Genomic DNA, 21,548 nt, shown 5'->3' with positions numbered 1-21,548 from the left:
TGAGTCAGGGCGTGGTGTCTGATTCCTGACTTTAAATAGGAAGCTGACCAATAGCCAGTTAGTGAGCAAAGCACTTCGCCATACAACGGTTTGGACAAATGCTTGTTTGTGAGGATTCTGGGAATCTCACTGCACCCGTCTGGATACTTGAGCAATAACTGAGCTGACATAGAGCCCAGCACTTTTATTTGCAAAAGTATTTGCCCATGAAGAGGGATTTTGCTCTGCCCTCCATGCGCCTGTCCTGAATTGCCAGCTCTCACAATTTTATTGCAGGTCTTGTGCTATTTGGAGTTTTTCTTAAAACCCCACCTCCTGGAGTCATGTGATTGTGAGAGAATCACCTTTGGGTTTTTTTCTTGATAAGTTTCTAGCCCTTCTGGTTGTGGAAAAATGCTTGAAAATGTGAAACCTAAAGACTCAGATAAGAGACAAATAAAAATAATAAAAAATCCCTAGCTCTTGTATAGCACTTCTCATCTTTAGATTTCAAAGCACTTCACAAGGGTGGTCAGGGTCATTATCCCCATTTTACAGATGGGGAAACTGAGGCACGGGTAAGGGAAATGACTTGGCCATGGTCCCCGAGCCACAGAGTCAGGAGTTGAACTGGACTCCCAGTCCCATGCCCTATGCACTAGGAAACACTGCCTTCCTTCAGAAAGAGCACCACATTTTTTTTTTAACTCTCATGACTTTTTAAGCCAATCTCATGATTTTAGGTGGATCTGACTCTTGGGTTTTGAGTATTTTAGTTGGCAGTATTGCCTATCAGCGAGGAACACCCCCGCCCCCTTACAAAAAATGCCCCTCCACCCTCAGCAGAAGGCTGTAATGGAGGGAGCTGATTGGAAATTTTCCATTTGAACGATTTCTGACGGAAAATGTAGTTTGAGCAAAATCAAAATTTTCTGAAAGAAAATTTCCATTTTTCCATCAGGAAAATGGAAACAAAATATTTCATTTTGGGTTAGTTCACCCAAAGATTCTGGTTTGTTAAACGGATCCAAAATGTTTCATTTTAAGTCCGTTCAGCATTAAACTACAGCATTGCCTCATGGGACTTGTAGTTCAGGGTATCTGAAGAGCCCATTCTCTCCTGTGGGTCAGGCACCCTGGCTAGACTGCGTCTTCCATGATGTAGCATAGTTTCTCTTCTTATTGAATGGTGTGCTGCATCATGGGAAATGTAGTCTGGCCATTGAACCCGGCCCATAGAGGAGAATGGGCATGTCACAGCCAAACTCCAGCTCCCATGGGGCAAGGCGGCACACTAGGGAAATGCCGTTTAATGTTGAACTGACTCACAACGAAACGTTCTGGGTCATTTCGACCAACGGAAAGGAAACCTCTCAATTTGGGAACATCGGAATGTTTCATTTCCATCAGAAACAGAAGCATTCGCCATTTCCAAATTGGCACTTTTCAGAACGTTTCAGTCTAGGAAAAATTTCAATATTTTTCAGCTTTTTATCCCAATTTAGGACAAAAACAACTGCTGAAATGTCGGCATTCCCCCGGGACAGAAATCCCCATTCCCACTCCGCTCTAGTAACGGAGAACTTTGCTTTAGGACAGGCTTCCCCAGGGATTTCTGGCCAAGAGGGTTCCTCCCAAGGCGAGCGCTCAGGGAGCCACCCTGAGCCAGGGAGAAGTGTTCTGCCTTTGAACTCTGAACTGTGCTTCCAAGCTTTGCACCAGAGGCCTCCTGTATCAGGATGCTGCCTGATCAAAAGTCTGTCAAAGTCAGCGGGTGTCTCTGCATGGACTTGGTTGGGCTTTGGGCCAGAGTGGAAAGAACTGGGGTTGGTTCTGTAACAATCAGGATGTGATGAGAGAGGTTTTGGAGATCTTCTTGCACGGGGGCGGCGGGGGGGAATGGTGTATAGTGGCCTTACGCAAATGCAATCCTATGGCTCTAGTATATTTCGGCAATCAAATTTTACATTTTCATATTCCCCTTCCTTTCCTTCCCTCCCCCCAATCCCCACTGCCTTTGAGGCTAATTCCCACCAATTATATTGCCCAACCCAGAGATTTCAGTCCAATCCCTGTAGCGGCTCTTCGATTTCCTCTCTATTGTGGGTTTTTTTTTAATATGGTTCATTTTTATTATGATTCTACTTCCCATCCCACAAGCACCCCCACCCCCCTTCACAAACCCATGGTGATTTATCGATTGTCCTTAGTCTTTGTGAACCCTTCCCTGAAATCCCCCCCCACCCCCGGATCAAAGGTCCCGTGTGGATTTAGCAAGCCGCTGAGCGTGTCATTTGGATAACGATGCGGAGATTACCAAAAAGAGCCCACCATCTCTGTGTCCCTTCGTTGCTGCCCCATCATATCAGAGTCACGGCTGAATAAACACGAGTTCCTTTTGTTAACAAGCGCTGGCGGTGCTTTTCTCCGACAATTCTCTCTCTTTCTCTCTCTCTCTCTCTCTCTTTTTTGGTTTGTTTTCTTTTTAATCCCATCTGTGTTTTTCTTTAGCTTCCCGTTTGAAAACGGTAATATACAATTCCATTTCTTGCTCAGCAGAAGCAGGGCGGGGGGTGGGGCGGGAGGGCGACTGAACGTGCTTTTTCCTTGTTTAGTTTCCTTTTTAAAAAATCATTGATTTATTTTCCCTTTGTGACGTACAGAAATGCAAACTCTATATTTCTCTATTTCTTTTCCTGTCGTCGTTGTGTCGTCTTAGAATTTTTTTGCTTTGCTGCGTGTTAATGTGGAGAAGGAAAAAAAAAAAAGAAGCAGCTGCGTTATCTTAATATTGACAACCGTTGAACGTTGTATTTCCATCTCTATATTTTTAACCGAGAATTTAAAAGGGAAGATAACTGTGCAGATAAGAAAAGTCGCTGGGCTTATTTCCAAATTCAAAATCTAACCCGCTCCCCCAAAAAAACCCTATATGTCCTTTTCTTTCTGCTCTCAAGGCACAAAAGTCAGTAACGAGATTTATTATTAGTCTGGTTATGTATTTATTTATTTGTATTGTGGTAGCACCTTGGAACCCCAGTCATGGACCAGAGCCCGATTGTGCTAGGGGCTGTACAAACTCAGAACAAAAAGACAGTCCTTGCCCTGGTGCTGGAACAATTTGTACAGTGGGGGTGCTGAGAGCCATCGAACCAAACTGTAAACCCTGTGTATGCTGGAAATGACTTCAAGTCGGTTTCAAGCTTTGCCCCACAGTCACGGGGGCTAGAACCTGACAGCTGAGTGTCTCATGGATTCACGACTCCGGGACCGGAAGCTTTAAACCCCCCGCCCCTCCCCAAGAACGTAAGAGGTAACATCATAAGAGTTGGCCACACGGCGTGCTTTGGTGGGGTGGGGCTTGACATAGGCTGCTACTACATCATCCACCAGGCAGCATTGCTCGTCCTTCAACCCCCAGAGAACAGTCAGGGAGCTTGGAAATAGGGAGGTTGTATTGACTGAGTGCATTTCCTGAACGGTGTTCACCAAACCCCACCCCTAAAATTAACCTGGGAGGAGTATTGGCCTGTCGGGGGCAAACAAACAGTATTGTCACTGTTCAGGTGGAGTTGACTTCCCTTTTAAATGGACCATTCACATTTTCATCCCATCCTTTCACTCCTGTTGCCTTCCCTTCCCTTCCCTCTCTTTCTCTCTCTCTCTCCCATACTCACTCTCTGGTATCTCTCTCTCTTTTTTTTTCTGTGGGACACTCCTAGCCTACCCCAGTGTCCAAATAACCCAGTAAACCTTGACATGTTCTGCCTTCATCCGTTGCTTTCCTTGCATGCTCTTTGGGACTTTGTGATGGTACCTAGAGACTTTAAAACAGAACAGAAGCGCTGCTACTTAGAGGGCTGGTTAACCCACCAAACGAACCCCCAATACGGCTGCCTCGTTCGCCCGCTGAACAAGATCAGTAAAAACCAGCCCAATGCCAACAAGCCAAACCAGTTCAGAGCAAAGCTAACTTGATCACAAAGGGGTCTAAATCACATTACTAAAGAGTCATTGTCTTTTTCCCATTCTGCACTCCAAATGTGGAGTTTATTGTTTTCTTTTTTATTATTGCATTCCTGTCACTGACAAAGCAGAAGGTAGGTATTTTGTCCGCCTCTGCACGTTCACTTCTGCAGATGAGCCTGTTGAAAAACACCGTAGCTTGATTTAATGTTATTTTCTCTCTCTCTCTCTCTCTCTCTCTCTCTCGCTCTCTCTTTTTCTCTTTTCATTTTGTCTCTTTTTGGTGGCTCTGTATAATTTTTTAACTTGTATTATTTTTCCCAGTTAGCTACAAAGCCATACTCTTCTTTCACTTATTTTTTTTTCTGTCCATGTAATTTTTTTTCTTTTTTTCTTTCCTTTCCTCCCCGCCCCTTTTCTTGTTCCGTTGTTAGAATGCATTTCTGTGTGTATTAGCCCTCCAACTCTGTGTTTGTTTCCATAAATGGTATAATTCTGTCTAGTCAATTTGATTTCCTCTGTGATTTTTTTAGGGGCTGGGTAACGAGACAAACAAACTTAATGACAAATAGAGACAAAACAAAACAAAAAAGGACCAGCGATTCTAATGATTGTTCCAACCTGCTTATTTCTTGGGTTATTGGAAGTTTAGGAAGTTTAGTCCATTAGGTCATTAAGGGGGAGACAATATAGAGATGTTCTTTTTACCATCTTCTAATCAGCCTCTTGTTCTATTTGTGGTGTCTGGTTCAGGCTAAGAAGCAATTTTGGTTGGACTTGGTCTTGATTCAGCAAATCGTCCCTATATGGAAAAACCTTAAACACATACGTAACTTTAAGCACCTGATTATGTCCCACTGACTTTAATACAGGTGTGTAGGTGCTTTGCCGAATTGAGAGCAGAGAGAGTGTTGTAAATTATGGGCCTGATCATGCAAATGCGGGGGTGGGGAGGAGACACACACCTAGGTTCCCAAACGGGTACTGCGACACCTGGCTGCCTGTCGGAAGTGACCAGCCTCCCAGAACTCCCGGTCACTGCTATGAGAATGAGCCAGGTACCTAAGTGTGGCTTCACGAGCCCCGCGTGAGGGGCTCCTTTTTGAAAAGCTTGCCCGTGCTAACTTAGTGCAAGGATGAAGTTCACAGGACCAGCACTGGGCCTTAAAATTAGCGCTTAAGGGGACATAATGCATGCACAGGCCTTGTGCTGCGTCGATGCACGAGGGTGACTTTCACCCACTGTAAGTAGCCCACCGCCTGCTAGAAACCACTCCTCCTGGGAATAGGCGTCTGCAGGCCTGGGGAGAGGTATTCCAGCCCCCTAAGGCATTGTCAATTTAAAATAATAATCATCCTCACCAATGGAGCCCGCTCAGTGTTGTCCTTGAGCTTCTCTGGTTGAACGTGACAATGTTGGTCAATTTTGCTTTTATTCCTGACAAAGTATTTTCGGATGGTTCACTCCTGGGGCTAGTAGAGATAGCGAAGAAACAGAGCTAGTCAGAGAGGGGTAGGTCTGGAGGGCAGCTTTTAGCTCAGCAAGCAGATCTGCAGTTTCTCTCGCTCCCTGTGTCGGTAAAGGGTTAAAAGAACCGAAATTAGCGCACGGTCGTTTTCAGCGTTACAAGAGTGTAACTGGCCAGAGCCTGAGAGAGCCGCTCAGTCTCACCACTGCAGAACCATGGGAGAGGATGCTAGGAAGGGAAATGAAGCGGGCTGTGTCTTCCCACCCACTTCCTGGGCACTGTTGCCACTGGATGTAATTTCGATGTATGTACTCAGTAGCGTGAATCAGTGGATCCTGTCCGCCCAACCTGGGGGAGTTAGTCCCCATGGCAACTTATTAAAGGAGCCCGGCCACATCCAGGTACATTTTAAAGCTAGGGGTGACTTTCAGTGCCAACCTGCGTATCTTCCCCAGAGCCTCACTAACGCTCATGAGCTTTCCCCAAATTCCGCTTCCCATCCCTGCTAATTACCCGTTTGCTTGCGAGGAACTTTAACAATGCAGCTTTTTAGTCCTGCCTAGGTCACGTGTCTCATCCCAAGCGCTGGGGACGCCGCCAGCATACCCCTGGCATCGAGCCGTAATGTCCCAGACAAAATTCAGCTGGAAACCTCGAGCAATGCGGCTGCTGTACGTTCTAGCACTCTCCCCTGCTGCTGCCTATGGCCCATCTAAACCCTACCCACGTGAGTCCCTGAAAGCCAGGCCGCACATGCAGAAATTGCCCCGATTCCAACCCACCGAGGCACAGGCCTGTTATGGTACACGGGCATCTTAATCAAGTCACCCCGCTGGGCGGTTGGGGTCTGATCCTGAAATCAACAGGAGCTTTGTCGTTGACTTGAATGGGGAGAGGATGGAGCCTTCGGGTCCTCGGATCAGAGCTAAATCTATATCACAGAGCTACGGCCCAGATCCTCAAAGGCTCTAGCTTTTGACAGACGTTTAGGCGGTGCACCGCTCAGCAGTGCGACGCCTAGCTGGCTTAGGAGGGAATGGCACCCGAATCCCTTTAAAAATCTGGGCCTCGGGCTCCCAAATCACTTAGGCACAACGATGCTGAGCAGAGCGACTCCTAAACACCTTTGGAGATCCGAGCCTACGTGCCAATTTGGCCGCCCAGATGTGGAAGCTGGTGACCTAACTCAGGAGCCTAACCGTAAAAACCGGCCTCCTGGTCTGAATTAGGTGACTAGAGCAGAGATTTCCACTTCGGATGCACTGTGTTCACCGGTAGCTAAGCGCCTCACCCGTCAGCGGGGAGATGGTGGTGGTTGTGACGGGGGTGTAGATTCATAGCTGCTAAGGCCAGAAGGGATCATTGTGATCACCTAGCCTGGATTTAACACCTAGCACAGGCCAGAGACCTGCCCCCAAATAATTCCTAGAGCTGAGCTGTTAGAAAACCATCCCATCTGGATTTAAAAAGTGTCCATGATGGAGAATCCACCAGGGCTCTTGGAAAATTGTTCCATCGGTTAATTACCGTCACTGTCAAAAATGTAGGCCTTAGTTCCAGGCTGAACACGTGTGAAATGGGGCTCAGGCTTGTAAGAATTGCGTGCCTTTTCCATCTGTGTGCAGCAGGTTCGCTGACACGACTGAGCAATGCAGCAGTGAGAATGGACGTGGGCTTCCCCAGTGCAGCCGAGGGGATTGTTACAGGGCTCAACGCTAGCCTCTTAGCCACTTGTGTGCCCTTGTCAGTCGCTTAGTTCAGGACCGTTGCTCGCAGCTTTGATTCGCTGTGACTGTTATTACTGTCATCTTGTCTGAAGGTGCTGAGATGCCAGGGAAACTCCTCGGACAGGGACCCCCCAGGACGTGAGATAGGGTCGGGGATCCCGTGATGTGGGGCACACGGGGGATCCTCAGATGTAGACATGAGGTGGGAATGCAGGAACAAGCCTCCCTGGGCTGTGAGTCTGAGGCACAGCGGGCGAGGGAGGATAAACCATGGGGGTGGGGATGTTACAAAGCCCCCGGGCAGGAGAAGCTGAGCCCGGAGGGGAGCCGGTGTCCTTGGGCCAGGAGACGAGAGTGGAAATGCTCATGCGGTGAGTCAAGGGCGTGTCGCTGGGTGATTGGGCCCGGTTTGCAGTTGTTCTGGGTTTGACACGTCTGACTGCATGGTGTTCGTTCCCCTGCAGTGTTCAGTGCGTTCCCAGGGAAAGCCAGCCAAGCCGATGTAACTCATCCTATCCCTAATGTCAGCTGAGATGGGCCAGAAGGCAGCAAAGGACACTGAGAGAAAAGGCCCCGGGGCCCTGTCTGGATGCAGAACTCAAAGCTCGGGTCTTTGCCCCTGATACTGCAAGAGAGACCAGGAGAGGGAGGGTTCAGAGGCAAAATTGAGTTCCCCATTACAAGCCACTGGACTCCGTTCACTCTGAGACCTTGTCATCACGTATGGGACCAGTCCCGTACCCACTGAACGCACTGGCCGCTGCTCAGCAGTCTTCAAAATCAGGCCACTTACGTGCCTAACTGTGAATGTAGCATCCAGGCTGGGTCTTTCAGAGGAGCCCCAGGGAGTTAGGCGGTCGCCCAAATCTCATTGGAATCCAATGGGAGTTGAGCACCAAGCCCCTTGGTTGGGTACCTTGACCCGCTTGGCAAATCATAGGAACCATTTCCTGAATCTGGGCAGCTAGAAGAAAGTGGCCGGTTTTCCAAGGTGCTGTGCACCCACCAAGCTCCTTGACTGGGCATCGCCTCCAGGGACTGGGAGCAGCTCTGAATAGGAGGCCACTTGGATTTAGGAGCCTAAAGTTAGATTGAGGCCCCCAGGTTTCCAACTGGCAGAGAGCATTTTCCCGCTGTGAATTCCAATGGTCTCAGGTCAGTGCCACCTGCACTGGAATCCAGGTCAGTAAACTCCCGTCACTAAGCCCCCCGCGCTGGCCGGTCCAGCACAGACAGACCCTCCCCTGTAGGACACAATGTCTTCCTAGCAGTGCAGAGACACCGAGGTGGGGTGGGAGACACTTGTGCGGCCGATTCCCTTGCTTTGTCTGATCTGTGGGTAAAGAGAGGACGTCAGTCTCCAGAGCTCGCAGCCTACCAGGTACCGCTCAGGCCAACCCAGTTCCCCTTTGAAGCGGCTGAAGAGCACCTTTAGCTTTGATTGGGGGATGCTGCAGTCTTCCCCATCGGGGAGCTAGGGCTGGGTCCTGCCCCACCTGGCAATGAATTTTTCACTCTCGGGTTAATCCCTAGCCAGCAACTGCCCCAAATCTGTTCGCCGCAGCTGGCCATCTCTGCTTAGCCCAGACCTAGGATTGCCATAGTGCACGATCCTGTGGCCGTTGGTAGACCGATGTGGAGTCCCAGGGCTGGAACAGCAGGGGGCTAATCCAGCTCCGCTGTGAGGTGCATGGGCAGAGCTGTGTGGGGTCCCAGGCGGTGCTCCAGATCAGAATTAAGGCACACAGGCAGCTTGGGTAAGTGCAGGTCTGAATGCAGCCGGGGGAATGGATCCATTATTCTCGTCGGCCCACTCCCCCCGCCTCCGGCGAAGCTAAGGATAAACAGCAACCTGAACTGTAAGGACGCGTGGCAAGCGGCACTGGTGAGAATGAAAGTAAGATGTGTGACTAAAACAATTGTGTTAGCAGGTGTGACTCGGTAGAGCGCACTATTGCACCAGGGAGGTGAAAATCCAGTAAAGGTGAAAAGCATGAGAGTGGGGCAGAGTTAAGGGTAGACTTAGGACCCCTTTTTGTGCCCCAGTTTATTTGCTCAAACTCTTTTCAATGGCCTCTGGCCGCTCATAGGAACCCGGCTATAACGGCTTGCAGGGATTCTGGAGATACTCAGCCTCATACAGCCTGATCCGAAACCCGCTGAAGTCAGTGGGAGTCTTTCCGTTGACTTTAATGGCCCATGGTTTGCTCCTGTTCCCCTTGAAGCAGTATCAGCCCTAGGTTCTATAACTTGTATTTGGGTGGGGTCAAGATACATGCTAGGGAAACATACGACCATTTGTGTGACTTAAAATAGTATATATCTGTGTGTTTCCCGGGGTGGTTTGCACTGACAATAATTAGAAGGAACCATTGCTAGGTTTCCATTGTCAGCATATCAGACGCTTCTATGGGTTGTACAAATGGGCACAGGGTAAAATAGAAGCAGCCACTCGAGTGTGGTCTAGGGGAGTGAGCATAACCGCTCTGTGCCTCAGTTTCCCCATCTGTGGAACGGGGCCAATAATGCTGCGCTCCCCCAAAGGGGTATGACTTGGCTAATGTTTATACACCGTCACTTGAGCCCTATAGGCAAGCGAACCCCTCGAGCAGGGAGGCAGCACAACAACAGACACCGTTTGTTGATTCACTTTATTTAGCGGGGTGCACTAGGCTGATCACATTGTCTGTTGTAGTCATAGGCTAGCTGAGCTGTCAGCCCCCACTGGGCAGCACAGCTCAGTCGCCAGGGGGTGTCTTCACCCAGTCGGAACGGAATGAGAAGACTGCTACGCCCGCGGTTCCAGGCAGCGGCAGCGGCATTTTCTCCTACTTCCACTGATTTAAAATCAGGGGAGCAAGTGCCCCATTTCCCCCCTTTCGCTTTGCTGATGTACTGCGAGGCCCCAGGAGTTAGTTCTTCATGTGCAAATCCGTGTGTGTGTATTTCATATCAAGCCACAGTAATTCCATGCAAGATGGGAGTCAAGCCAACACGCAGGCTCATACCATATCATAGTTAAGAGTCAATGTACAATTGTGCTGCTTTCTCATAGGCCTCTCTTGTGCCACATGGGCCATTGGTTAGATTCTGGAATATTACCATTGGAAAAAAAAACCTTGCTGGTACCACTTCCCTACTGCCCCGCTCCCATCCACACCATGGGATTTCATTGCCCTACTCTAAAGAATTCCTTAGAGGCCTTTGCTGATTTGGCAGGCCGATACCATGCTATTGAATGCCTACGTAGCAGGGCGCTGGCTGAAATATGCAGACACTAAAGGCTTTGAACTCGATTTTTTAAGTAAAAGCCGTCCAGCCAACCAAAAAAGGTGCTCCTACGCTGAACTTGCTTACCAAACAAAGCAGGGCTGATGCAAACACAAATCCAGCTAGAGTTGGTTTCTCACATGGTTGATGTTTCCGAGGCCTAGGAGAAGTGAGTTGTTTCGTTTTATTTCTCTTCTTTCTCTCTTTCTCTCTCTCTCTCTCGTTCTCTCTTGCATTTTTGTGAATCTAATGATGCACTTATATTGCCCCGCTTTTCCCTTCTCTTCATACCTTACCTACTAAAGGAGGAAATGCCACTTTTTTGGTAAGTGGATGTTAACCAAGAGGGACTTAAAAAAAAAAAAATCAGAATTTAACAAAAAGGAAAAAAAAAAAAAAGGAAGCAGAAAGAGGAGTCCATGTAGAGCGCTGATGGGAACTCAGCAGGGCTCTGCAGTCACAGATAAAAACAGTTTCCCAGGAAGAGTTCAGAACCATTCGTTTATTTCAGTAATGATGACATTTGTGGAGTTTTCTTTTCTTTTCTTTTTTTCTTTAATGTTTCTCTTCCTTCTTTTTGTTTTTTATACTTTGTTTTTCCCGCCCCTCCCTCCCCCCCGCATTACCTCCCGGCCCCGCCCCTCGCCATCTTTCTGTGCTGTCTTCCTCACACCTTGGTTTGTTTCAACCCAAACACCATATATAAGACCCTCCACTCCATCCCTGCCCCTCAGGCCCACTTCCTTCAACATCCCGGTTTGGTTTGGTTTTTCCTCATTGTGTCCAATTTATTTCCCCCCCTCCAACCTCTCTCTTATTTTATTGGTTTAGTTTGTTTGGTGTTTACACACAGTTGGTTTTGGGGTTTTTTAAACTCCGTTTCAGATGGTTTTTCATTTGAAGTCCCCCTCCCGTCTCCCAGGTTTTGATTTATGGATTTCTTTTGTGTTTTGCATGCGGAGATTTGCATGAGCTACATTGTTGAGGTCGAAAGGCTGAGCAGGAGGGCAGGTTCAGAGTAGAGTTCTGTGTAGCCTGCCTTATGCAATGTGCGTTGACGTTGTGAATTGCACTTCTGGCTTGGGGTTCCCCTTTAAAGACCTCTCTCCCCTTCTGTCTTCTCTTCTTTCCTCCCCACCCCTGTTTTCTTTCTTCCCATCAGAGGCTGGATTCCACGTCCCCTTCTCCCAGGGGGCACGTCAAGACCGAGCCGCCCTCCCCCCGCTCCAAGGGTGGCAGACGTGGCCCCAGAAGCCCCCGGTCGGTGTCGCCGGAGAAAGGAGGCCGATGCTCCGGAGGGGACAAGTACCTCCACCGCCGCCGCTCCCGGTCCACGTCGCTGCACAAACACAAGGGGAGGAGCAAGGGCAAGGCCTCCGCCCAGAAGGAGTCGCCCCACTCGCTCAGCCACACCGACTACAGCAGCGATTCGGAGGGGTCGGCCTGCTCGCACCACTACCCGGCGGCGCGGGGGGCGGAGAAGAACCACGGGGCGCACTTGAAAAAGTAAGAGTCGGGGCCATGAAGGGAGGGGTCCTGGAGAGCTCAGAGCCTGGTTGCTGCCTGCAGGGCTTGATCCTCCACCAGTGAGGTCGCCTGGCGTTTCACCCCGGAAAGCTGGGTTCAAGTCCCTGCCCCGCCATAAACTCCCTGCACTCCCCTGGGTGTCTCGTTACTTCTCCGGGCCACAGTTCCCTGCCTGTCCAACGGGGCTCGTAGCCCTGCCCAGCCACGCAGGAGCCGGGTAAAGACATTAAAGCGTGCGAGTGGCGGAGATGCCATGGGGTGGGTAGATAGACCCATTAATCAGAGGCCTTGGAGCTAACAGGGCCCCTGCTGATGGCGGTGGTGCGATCGTGGGGCAAAGTTTGACTGACTGGCTAGAAGCAGCACAGAGAAGAGTGCCGGAAATGATCCTGGCGCTGGAGGGGCTGGCTTGCGGGGATCCACCCGCTAGGCGGAGGAGCTGCTAAAGGGGAAATGTGAGCGCAGGCTACCCGGCTCCAAAGGGTATTCACACCACGGATCGTTCTGGCTGGGTGGGAGCATTAAGGAAGGAGAAATGTACGCTGGATAGCGGGATTTCATGGCACAGGATTCACTGGCCAAGTGAGCGGGACCCCCACCGGCCCTCCCTTATCTGCCCTGTCTATAGATTGGAAATGGAATCAGAGCAGGGCCAGACCTAGAGGTGCAGATTTCAGGTGTGCACAGTCCAGGTTTGCAGGGAAACGTGCCCAGAGGAGAAAAGCTGCTTCCAGTTGCTTCTCTTCTGGTCTTCTTGTGGAGCGCATGGCAATCCCCTGAGAATCAGGATCAGACACTATACACGGCAACCCCAAACCACTGTAGCCTCCGTTTCCCAATACTAGGAAGACAGGTATCACTAGGCCGTATCAGACCATTGGTCCATACAGTCCTGTGTCCTCACAGTGGCTGGTGCCAGATGCTTCAGAAGAAGCTGCTAGAAACCCCTTAGTGGACAATAATGGAATAATCTGCTCCTTGGGGAAGTTTCTTCCTGACCCCTGAAAGTAAGTGGTAGGTTTATGCCCTGAAGCATGAGGATTTGTATCCCTTTCACAAATATTTGTCGCATCTAGTGGAACCGTTGAGGTCCCTATTAGTCATATGACTGTCTCTGACTTTTTGGCATCCTGCTAAACTTGGCCTAAGTATTATCTTGTGGCAGTGAGTTCCATAGGTTAATTATGTACGGTATACGGAGTGCCTTGGCAGCAGAAGAATTATGATTAGCCCTATATTAGTCATTGATGGGCACCCTAATTGACACAGTTGTGTGGGGTCACTGAATGTTCATGGCCTGAATTTCAGAGCACCCAAAGGGCCCATTGACGTCATTATGGGTGCCCAGCACTTCTGAAAATCGGGCCCTAACTGTTGTTGCTCCTGGATCCCCATACCGCATTGTTCTCAAGGGATTCAACTGGAAGTGGGTTGGGGTGTTCCTGTCTCCTTGGAAACATGGTGGAGGCCAGCGGGTGACAGGGAATGGGGCTGAGATAGTGACTGGCTATCTGATCCAATGGTCTTGCAGGGTGAAGGACAGACACCACCGGGGCAGGCCAAACAGCTGCTCCCAGTCACCAGTCAAGCACTCCAGGCACAACTCCGAGAGAAGGAAGAGCCTGTCCCGTAGCAGCTCCTGGAGCTCCAGCGGCTCCCCATCCAAATCCCGGTCGCGATCCCGGGAGAAAAGAGCAGCACGGAGCCGGAGCCAGTCTCCATCGCAGAAAAAAAACGCAAGCAGGTGAGGCCCCAGCGGCACACGTCCCCCCCAGACAGGATCACGGGGGGTGGAGCGGTGCATGGGCACAGAGACAACTGGCAAAGGCACAAGTCAGGATGCCAGCAGATGCTTGGGCACAGAAATGCACACAGACAGTGTTCACACACGCACAAGGACACCAGCACACACATGGGGACAGATGTAGCCATGGAGACATGGGCCTGACACACCAACCCATCCAATCAGGAGAGGCGTGAGTGCCTTACACACCAACCCATCCAATCAGGAGAGGCCTGAGTAAATAAATGTCCCAGAAGGGCAACAATCTCTGTCAGACCAAGGTGACGGAAACCACATCCTTCACTAGGAACATCTTTTCCCTTCTCTGTACATGCTCGTCAAGGGGTAATCAGCTCCAGCCTCCCGGCTGAGCTCAGTGGCTGGGGTAAGGAGGCCAGGGAGCGAGACCAGCATCTCTAAGAGGCTCAGCACCCAAACCACACAGGGCTTAATGGATCAGGAAGGGGGTGGTGAAGATCTGAGGGCAACCAGGGCAGCTTGGGGGTGACCAGCTCCATAGAGACGCTGCCCCATTCTGCACTAGCTGAGGCTTTGGCGTGGTCCCCAGGGCTAGCCCCATTGCAGCCAGCCTGCCCACATGTCTGGGTGTAGATACACACAGGTGGACAAGCCATGGAAGCCCCATCTCGTGGGACGGTTAAAGCAGTCAGAGTCCTGCACTGGCCCCTGTGAGGTGGACGAGATGGGACCGAATAGACCTGTTCCAGCGCCAACTTCTGTATTACCCATGGAAGCCATGTGTGGTCACAGCTGTAACCTATGCTAACATGGGGTGGTTCTTCGTCTCGCCCTAGTAGCTAGACAAGGCAAGGGGGTTTATGAGTCTGCTACTGCCTCCAAACTACCGGCGCTGTTCCTTTAGCTCAACCAGTAGAGGTTTGGGTTTTTAACTCCACAGGTCCTGGGTTCCATTCCCACACATGACCCACCTCTGGGGTCAGCGTGTATACACAAGTAAATATGGACTCTCACAGCCACAGCTCACACAGGGCATACGTATAGGCCTGTAGCACACACACCACGGTGCATGCAGACCTAGCTAACGTGTGGTTTGGATCCAGAGAGAAAGACAACGAGCCCCGAACACGGCACAGTGACACGGATCCTGCCCGGGCCAGGCGCCGCTCCAGAAGCTATTCCCCTATCAGGAAGAGAAGGCGTGACTCTCCCAGCTTCATGGAGCCCAGAAGAATTACAAGGTAGCTCTCACGGTACAGGGGCTCAGCCCGGGGAGTCCAGGTCTGGCTCAGCTCAGGGGTTTTACTCATTCACTGATAGCCTCAAACCCCCAGTGTCTGCCCCAAAATGCCCTTTGCTGCAGCGGGTCAGCAAAGAGAGAGTTAATTCAATCAATTTCCCAGGTGTTAAAGGTTCACTGCCTTGTCTACACTAGGCTGTTAACATGTGTTAGCTAGCACTGTCCAAATCCTAATCTAGACAAGGCCTCTGTGGCGAACCGTGGGCCTCATGCTAGATAGATAGATGTGTGTGTATGGGCATAGAGAGATAGATACCAACATTACAAGCTTCTAAGCTCCTTCAAAATAAGTAAATAAATACAGATTTTCTTTTAACAACATTTTATTTATATTGTAAAGCAAAAGATCCTGCCCCAGATCTGTTTCTCTCTTGAGCTGTAAATGCAGAATCTCCCCCTCTTTGAAATTAAACGGATCACAGTCCTAAATTCCAATATTTAGTCTGAGACCAGACCCAGTTTGAAAGTCTAGACCCTTGTTCAGAGCTAGAAATTTAAACCTCAAACTGAGATTTGCCTTTTCTAAACTGTTTGTTTCTAGCTACTGTCAGTTGTGAGCTACTGGGCCTTAATACTTGGACAGCTGGATTTATGGAAAACCAGCCGTAGGCCATGTGGTGAGAATTGTAGCACTAACTTGCCCATGACAATTAGACTCAAGGCTTAAGAGGTGGAGAGGAGAGGAAAATTAGTACCAGTGCAATGAGATAGAACGGGGGTTCTCAAACTGGGGTCGGGACCCCTCAGGGGGTCACGAGGTTATTACCTGGGGGGGTTGCGAGCTGTCAGCCTCCACCCCAAACCCCGCTTTGCCTCCAGCATTTATAATGGTGTTAAATATATAAACAAGTGTTTTTAATTTATTAGGGGGGTCGCACTCAATGTGAAAGGGGTCACCAGTACAAAAGTTTGAGAACCCCTGAGCTAAAGCTGTCTGTGGATTTCTCCTATAGCTTTTCTGTATATGAAGCCAACGAAACACATGATGGTGTGAAATGCTGGTGTTCTTGACCCCTGTAACTCATTTGGCTTTGCTATGTTAGAGTAGTGCAGTCCTGCCTTATTATGGGCCAGTTTCCCTGCTGATGTAAGTGGGCAAAACACCACTGAAGTCGAAGGCGTGTTCACCCGTTTGCACCAGCAGGAAGCTTGGCCCCATATCTTTAGAGCACCACATGCCATCACGGGTACCCAGGCCCCAGCCATGCAAAGAGCTACGCACCCATGCTTGAAGTTATGCAGGTGTGGGTTTGCAGGGTCAGGTTGATGAAGCAAGTCAAATAGTTAGTGCAAAAGAGAAGCTGTGTTGCAAGGTGACACCATTGGTAACGGAGCAGTAACTTGCTTTCCTGCACCTGTGATGAGTGTGTGTATAATCCGTGTTACGGCCATGGCTTATTGCTACGGTACTGTACAGAGCTCACTTGGGGTTCTGTCCGTCCCCCATCCCCAAGTGTAATTAAGCCATCGTCTCTTGAAGCTGCCTTTCAGATCTAATGGCTTTTTTCCTCCATGGAGGTACTGGAAGTTTGCCAGATGGGTTGATTTCTCAGTATGTGAAACCTACAGGGCCTGGCTGTGAGACCCTATTGACAAGAATGGATGTAGCTCCCCATAAAAAAGTGCTGTATTTTCAGTTCCCTGGGATTTTGGGATGCTCCAGTGTCCTGTCCCGTCTGCACTGGTGCTCTGGGCTGTAATGGCATCAGCCACTGGAGGGTGTATGGATGGGGTGAGGCCACTGGCAGCTTTCCTTTCCATGAATGAGAGAGCAATGGTACCATGGCACCAGCTCCAGAGGGCAAGGTGGGGACCCAGCCATCTGGTGCCTTCTCTCAGCTGTAGTGACGCCCATTGGATGGGACGGGCAGAGAGTCCCCGATGTAAGACCTAGGCCAGTTTCAAACCTCTGCAGCGCAGCTTCCGGCCTCACCAGGCCCTGCATTTCCAGAGTCAGAGGGAGGCTTTGGGGGGCTTGTTGCGCCATTCCACCCCAGCACCCCACGAGTCACCTTGACGCGAGTTTATAGGGTTTATAGTAACAAGGCAAGCTTGCTGCTGGCTTGCACTTCCTGCATCCCCCGGGGAGGCCATGGGCGTTGTCACAGGGCAATGCAGAATTGGGCCCACAGTCCTATTTTGGTGCTCAGTCCTGGTCCTCCAAATCACCCTAGACACATGTCCTGCTATGTCCCTTCCCTGCCTCCCACAAGGCAAGATATGGGCTGGATAGGATTGTCACACAAGGGACCTGGGTGGGGGCCCCATGGTGTTAGTGGATTCCAGCCCTGGTGCAGCCTTTCCCAGCCATATGATTTTATTACCAGTCTCGCAGTGCTGGGTGGGTCTCTTAAAGGCCCAGCTGCTGGAGTCCTGTGATTACAGCGAATCTCAGCTTTCTTTTTTTTTTAAGAAAAGGGAGCGCCTAGCCCTTGCGCTGGTGGGAAAAAGCCTGAACCCGTGACCCCCTGAAGGCATAAAACCCAGCCAGCAACTAAACAGCCCCTGCCATTTACTGTAGTCACAAGCGTGCGATTTTTTTCTTTTAAAGCCAATCTCTCATGATTTTGGGGGGGAACCTGAGTCCTGATTGTTTGGGGTTGGCTAGGCTGGGAGGTGGATAGAGGCAGAAATGGGGCATTTGGCCCAAATAGGTCCAAGGGTTAGCGCATGAGCCTAGGATGTGGGAGCCCTGCGCTCAGTTCCCTGCTCTGCCCCAGGTTTGCTGTGGGACCTGGGGCAAGTCACGTTGCCTATCTGTGCCTCAGTTTCCCTTCTGTAAAAATGGGGACTAAAAGCCTGGCCCTGCCTCACAGCATGGCTGCAAAGCTGATGAGGTGCCCAGATACTGCAGGAATGGGGCAGCCATAGACACACGGGATGATGCCTCAGGGACTTTTGCTTGCAAAGGAGCACCAAGCCTCCCCCAGCCTACGGGAAGATTCAGCAGGCGCCTGGAGCGTCCGCGTTTGCATCTGTGCCCCGGGTGTTTGTCTGACCTGTTCCTCCCCCTCCATTATTGATGCCAACCTCTCCTTTTCCAGCCCGTCTCAAGGTTCCTCGCGGAGAGCGTCGCCGCGGGCCTGGTTACCATGGTGCCCAGGACCCCCCTCCCCGTGTCTCCCTGAATTCACAGTGTGAGGCCTTCAGCGCGAAGCTGTGTCTGTGCCGTCTGTCTCGCGCTCTCGCTCCCACTAACACCACTCACCGGGGCGGGCGGTGTGCCGGGGGTGGGTTGGTGACATTCACTCCTTCCTCACCCGTTCACTGCCTGCTGGTAGCCCCAGCCCCACTGGCCTGAGCCTGCGAATGGGGGGGATGGACTGTGACTTCTGATCGAGTGGGCTTCCGGGGCCAGCAGCCTGGCTCCCTGCCTTTGCCGGCTGCAGAGAGCCTTGCAGCTGGGGGCCTGAGGGGCTAACACCCTGAGGTGCCCCCCCCCCCCCCCCCCCCCGAGCTGCCCTCTGAGTCTGGGGTGGGGCGAGGCGTTTGTGAATGGGGCCGAGCCGAGGAAGAGGGGCCGCGTGTGGGGCGGGCTGAACGGGGACTGTGCTGAGGGGAGGCCAGCTGAGGAATGGCGTAAGGCTCATGGGGCAGGGTGATGAGGAAGTGGGGTGGGGTGGAGGGCCATTGGGGCAGGTTTAGGGGACCCCCAGCGAAAGGCACCTGGAGGCCGATGGGGAAGGACATGGAAGTCCATGAGAGAGCATCCTAGCAGTGTCTGGCGGTCAAGCGGGAGGGTTTGGAGGCCACAGGGCCCAGGAGGGAAGATTTGAGGGCCTTAGAATCCATGGGGGAAGGTTTGCAGGTCACAGATTCCATGGGGGAGGGTTTGGGGGCCCATAAAAGGTACCAGGGAGCTGTGGGGTGAAGAGATCCAATCCTCCAGGAAGCCCGCTCTCCTTTCCCTCAGTTCTTAGCTGCCCCTTCGTTTCTTCCCCTCTCACAGTGCCGCGGGGGTGCTGGCCCTGGCCCTGGCCCTCTCCCCACAGCAGGGAGCAACTTTACCGGCTGCCCCTCCCCTTTGGGCTGGGGAGAACCAAGGGCAGGTTTGTTCTGCGCTCCCGCCCCAGGGAATTAGCAGCAGCTTGGCCCTCCCACTAATCCCTAACTTCTGTTTTTCAGCCGCTTTAACTCTTTGGTGTCAGGGGAAAAAAACCACACGCTACAATTAACCTTTTTCCTGCTCTGTCATAGCTGCCTAATCCAGGACTAACACCCCAGGGTTACGGCTTGGGCACGGTGGGGGCAGCCGGGGGGCTGGCCGTGGGGTTTGGGGAGGCGATGCCTCAGAGGAGATTAACACAGCAGGCCGCTCATGCCTCTGCAAGGCACGGGTGTGAGCCACGGCCCCCAGGGCCTCTTGTCCCCTAGCAGCAGCACCGACTGCCCGCCAGGCCTGCCGCACTGGAGCCACGCCATGAAACTGCTGAGTTGGGCAGAGTCCTGGCCCTGGGTCCCGCCTCTTGAGCCAGCACCTTTGGATCCAGATCTGAATCTAAACTTGTTTGTGAGGTGAACGTGGGGCTCAGCTGGCCCTAAACTAGAGCCGCCCCCAGCTTCCCCCTCTGTGCTCAAGCCAAAGCCCAGAACCAAATCCAACTCGCTGTCTTGCCTTGCCTGGCCCTGACTCAGTTTCCCTTTCCTTTGCAGTGCCCGCAAGCGCCCGATCCCCTACTACAGACCCAGCCCTTCCTCTTCCAGCTCCCTGAGCAGCTACTCCTACAGCCGGAGCTACAGCCGGAGCTACGCCAGCTACAGTACCAGCCGGAGCCGGACTCGCAGCCCCCACAGCCGCTCTCGCAGCCCGAGCCCCAGCCCCAGCTCCAACAGCCGCAGCAGCTCGGAGAGCGCTGGGTTCTGAGCCAGCACCAGGCATGCCCCCCTCTCGCCCCCTGACGCCATTGGCTCTAGGGCGCCCAGGCCCCACCCGTCACCAGCCTCCGTGCCCACCCCTCCCACCCGGGTCCTTCCAGCACATCCTCACCTTCTCCTCGAGGAGGAAGAAGGAGCCGCCGGGTGAGACCCTCCAGCCCAGGAGGGGAGACATCTGATCGGGGCGGGGGGTACGGCTAGGGGCAACTGCTAACAGCCGGCCCTCGAGGCTGACGAGTGGGATGCAGACAGCGCCCAGCCCCCAGTGTTGTCCTGGCTGAAGGCGCATGCAGGACAGTGGAGGAGGGGACCAGGCTGATGTCACCCCCAGCAGGCTCCAGTGACTGGGCAAATACAACCCTGCAGTTGCCCAGCACCAGGGGGGGCGGACTCCAAAACATCATGAATTTGGGGGGGGGGGGGAAGTTTCTCATTTCTACAAACAAATGCCAGGGTGGGGGAGGGGGGGAGGGAGCAAGGGAACAAAATATTTAACAGACACCTTGGACTTGACCCTCCTGAAGAGGGGGTGGGGGGGGGGGGAAGGAAAGAGGAGAGGGGCCTTTCCTGAACAAAAAGCTCCTGGACACGAGGAAGGGTGGGGGTGGATTGTTTCTATTTATATTGCTCAAGCCTGTCACAGGTCCTTACGCTTTATTTCATTTAATTTATTTTTTTGAGCACAACTGTATAAATTTTGGAGGGGGGGGGGTTAAGCAGGTAGGATGAGGTGGGGGAGGAAAGGGGGTGGCAGGGGACACTAGATCTGTGGGATTGATGCAATCCAGAGAAACGTCCCAGCTCTTCCTGGACACTGGCATAACGGCGGAGTCGCTGCTGCCACGTCGTTGCTTGGGCCTGGATCGGCCCGTGGGAGGCGGCCTAGGGCATCCCCCACCTCCCGGAGCTACACAACGCCCAACGAGCCTCCACTGAACAAAGTTCTCCTCTGCCGTTGGCCGGTGAAGCAGCCAGCTCGGGGGTGCTGATGCCATCAGCAAATCTCTGGGACCGTGGCCGACAAGAGAGCACCCGGCTGCAATGCAGGCCCCGCTGAAAAGTTATGGAGGGCACGTCTGGTTTTGGGGGCGGTTGGAAGGTCCGTGAGCACCCCAGCTGTGCAGCCGATCCCACGTGGGTGCTTTGCAGAACCCTGTGCATTCTGACCTGCTCCCGGCGGGACGAGCGTGGCAGCTCCGTGGCAAGTCGCCCCCAGTAGAATAGCAGCACGTTCCAGCACGGCGGCGGCGTCTTTGCCCGTCCTAACGCCAGGCTCGGTGCAGCGGAGCTCACAGGAGTCACAGTTACATGACCTCAAGTCACACTACTGGCAATGGTAGCATCTGCTCACCATGAGAATGGCCTATGCCAGGACCTGGGCCCCAGGCGCTGCGTCCCCCAGCATGGCAGGCTGAGCCGGGGAGCTCGTCTTCCAGTACTGGTGCTGCCTTTTTTGAGGAATTCATTTCATCCTCCAGCTTGGGGGGGCTGTGTGCATCAGAGAACCCAGCGCCTGGCTCCCTTCCTCCTGCCCTGGTGAGTAGCCATGCCTTACCCAACGCAAGAGGTTGCAGAGAGTCGAGTACGTACTGGTCGCAGGCCTCTTCTCAGGCCCAGGCTGTGAACCCCATACTGGCCCTGGGGAGCACTTATTCACCCGCCTAGTCCCATTG

At 52.2% G+C, this 21,548-nt stretch overlaps 1 protein-coding gene across 1 annotated transcript in view; it reads left to right on the top strand.

Annotated features, from left to right (window-relative positions):
• Positions 1-19,864, top strand: part of SRRM3 (serine/arginine repetitive matrix 3) — an 87,765-nt gene extending 67,901 nt beyond the window's left edge. Inside the window, exons 11-14 of the mRNA XM_065418571.1 lie at positions 11,574-11,917; positions 13,470-13,682; positions 14,804-14,941; positions 19,654-19,864. Coding sequence (XP_065274643.1) covers positions 11,574-11,917; positions 13,470-13,682; positions 14,804-14,941; positions 19,654-19,864 — 906 coding nt within the window. The remainder of the gene's footprint in view (positions 1-11,573; positions 11,918-13,469; positions 13,683-14,803; positions 14,942-19,653) is intronic.
• The last annotated feature ends 1,684 nt before the right edge of the window (positions 19,865-21,548 follow it).

This window comes from Emys orbicularis, chromosome 17, assembly GCF_028017835.1.
Source record: "Emys orbicularis isolate rEmyOrb1 chromosome 17, rEmyOrb1.hap1, whole genome shotgun sequence".
In the NCBI taxonomy this organism is placed as follows: domain Eukaryota; kingdom Metazoa; phylum Chordata; order Testudines; family Emydidae; genus Emys; species Emys orbicularis.
This window is presented reverse-complemented; position numbering and strand designations above follow the sequence as displayed.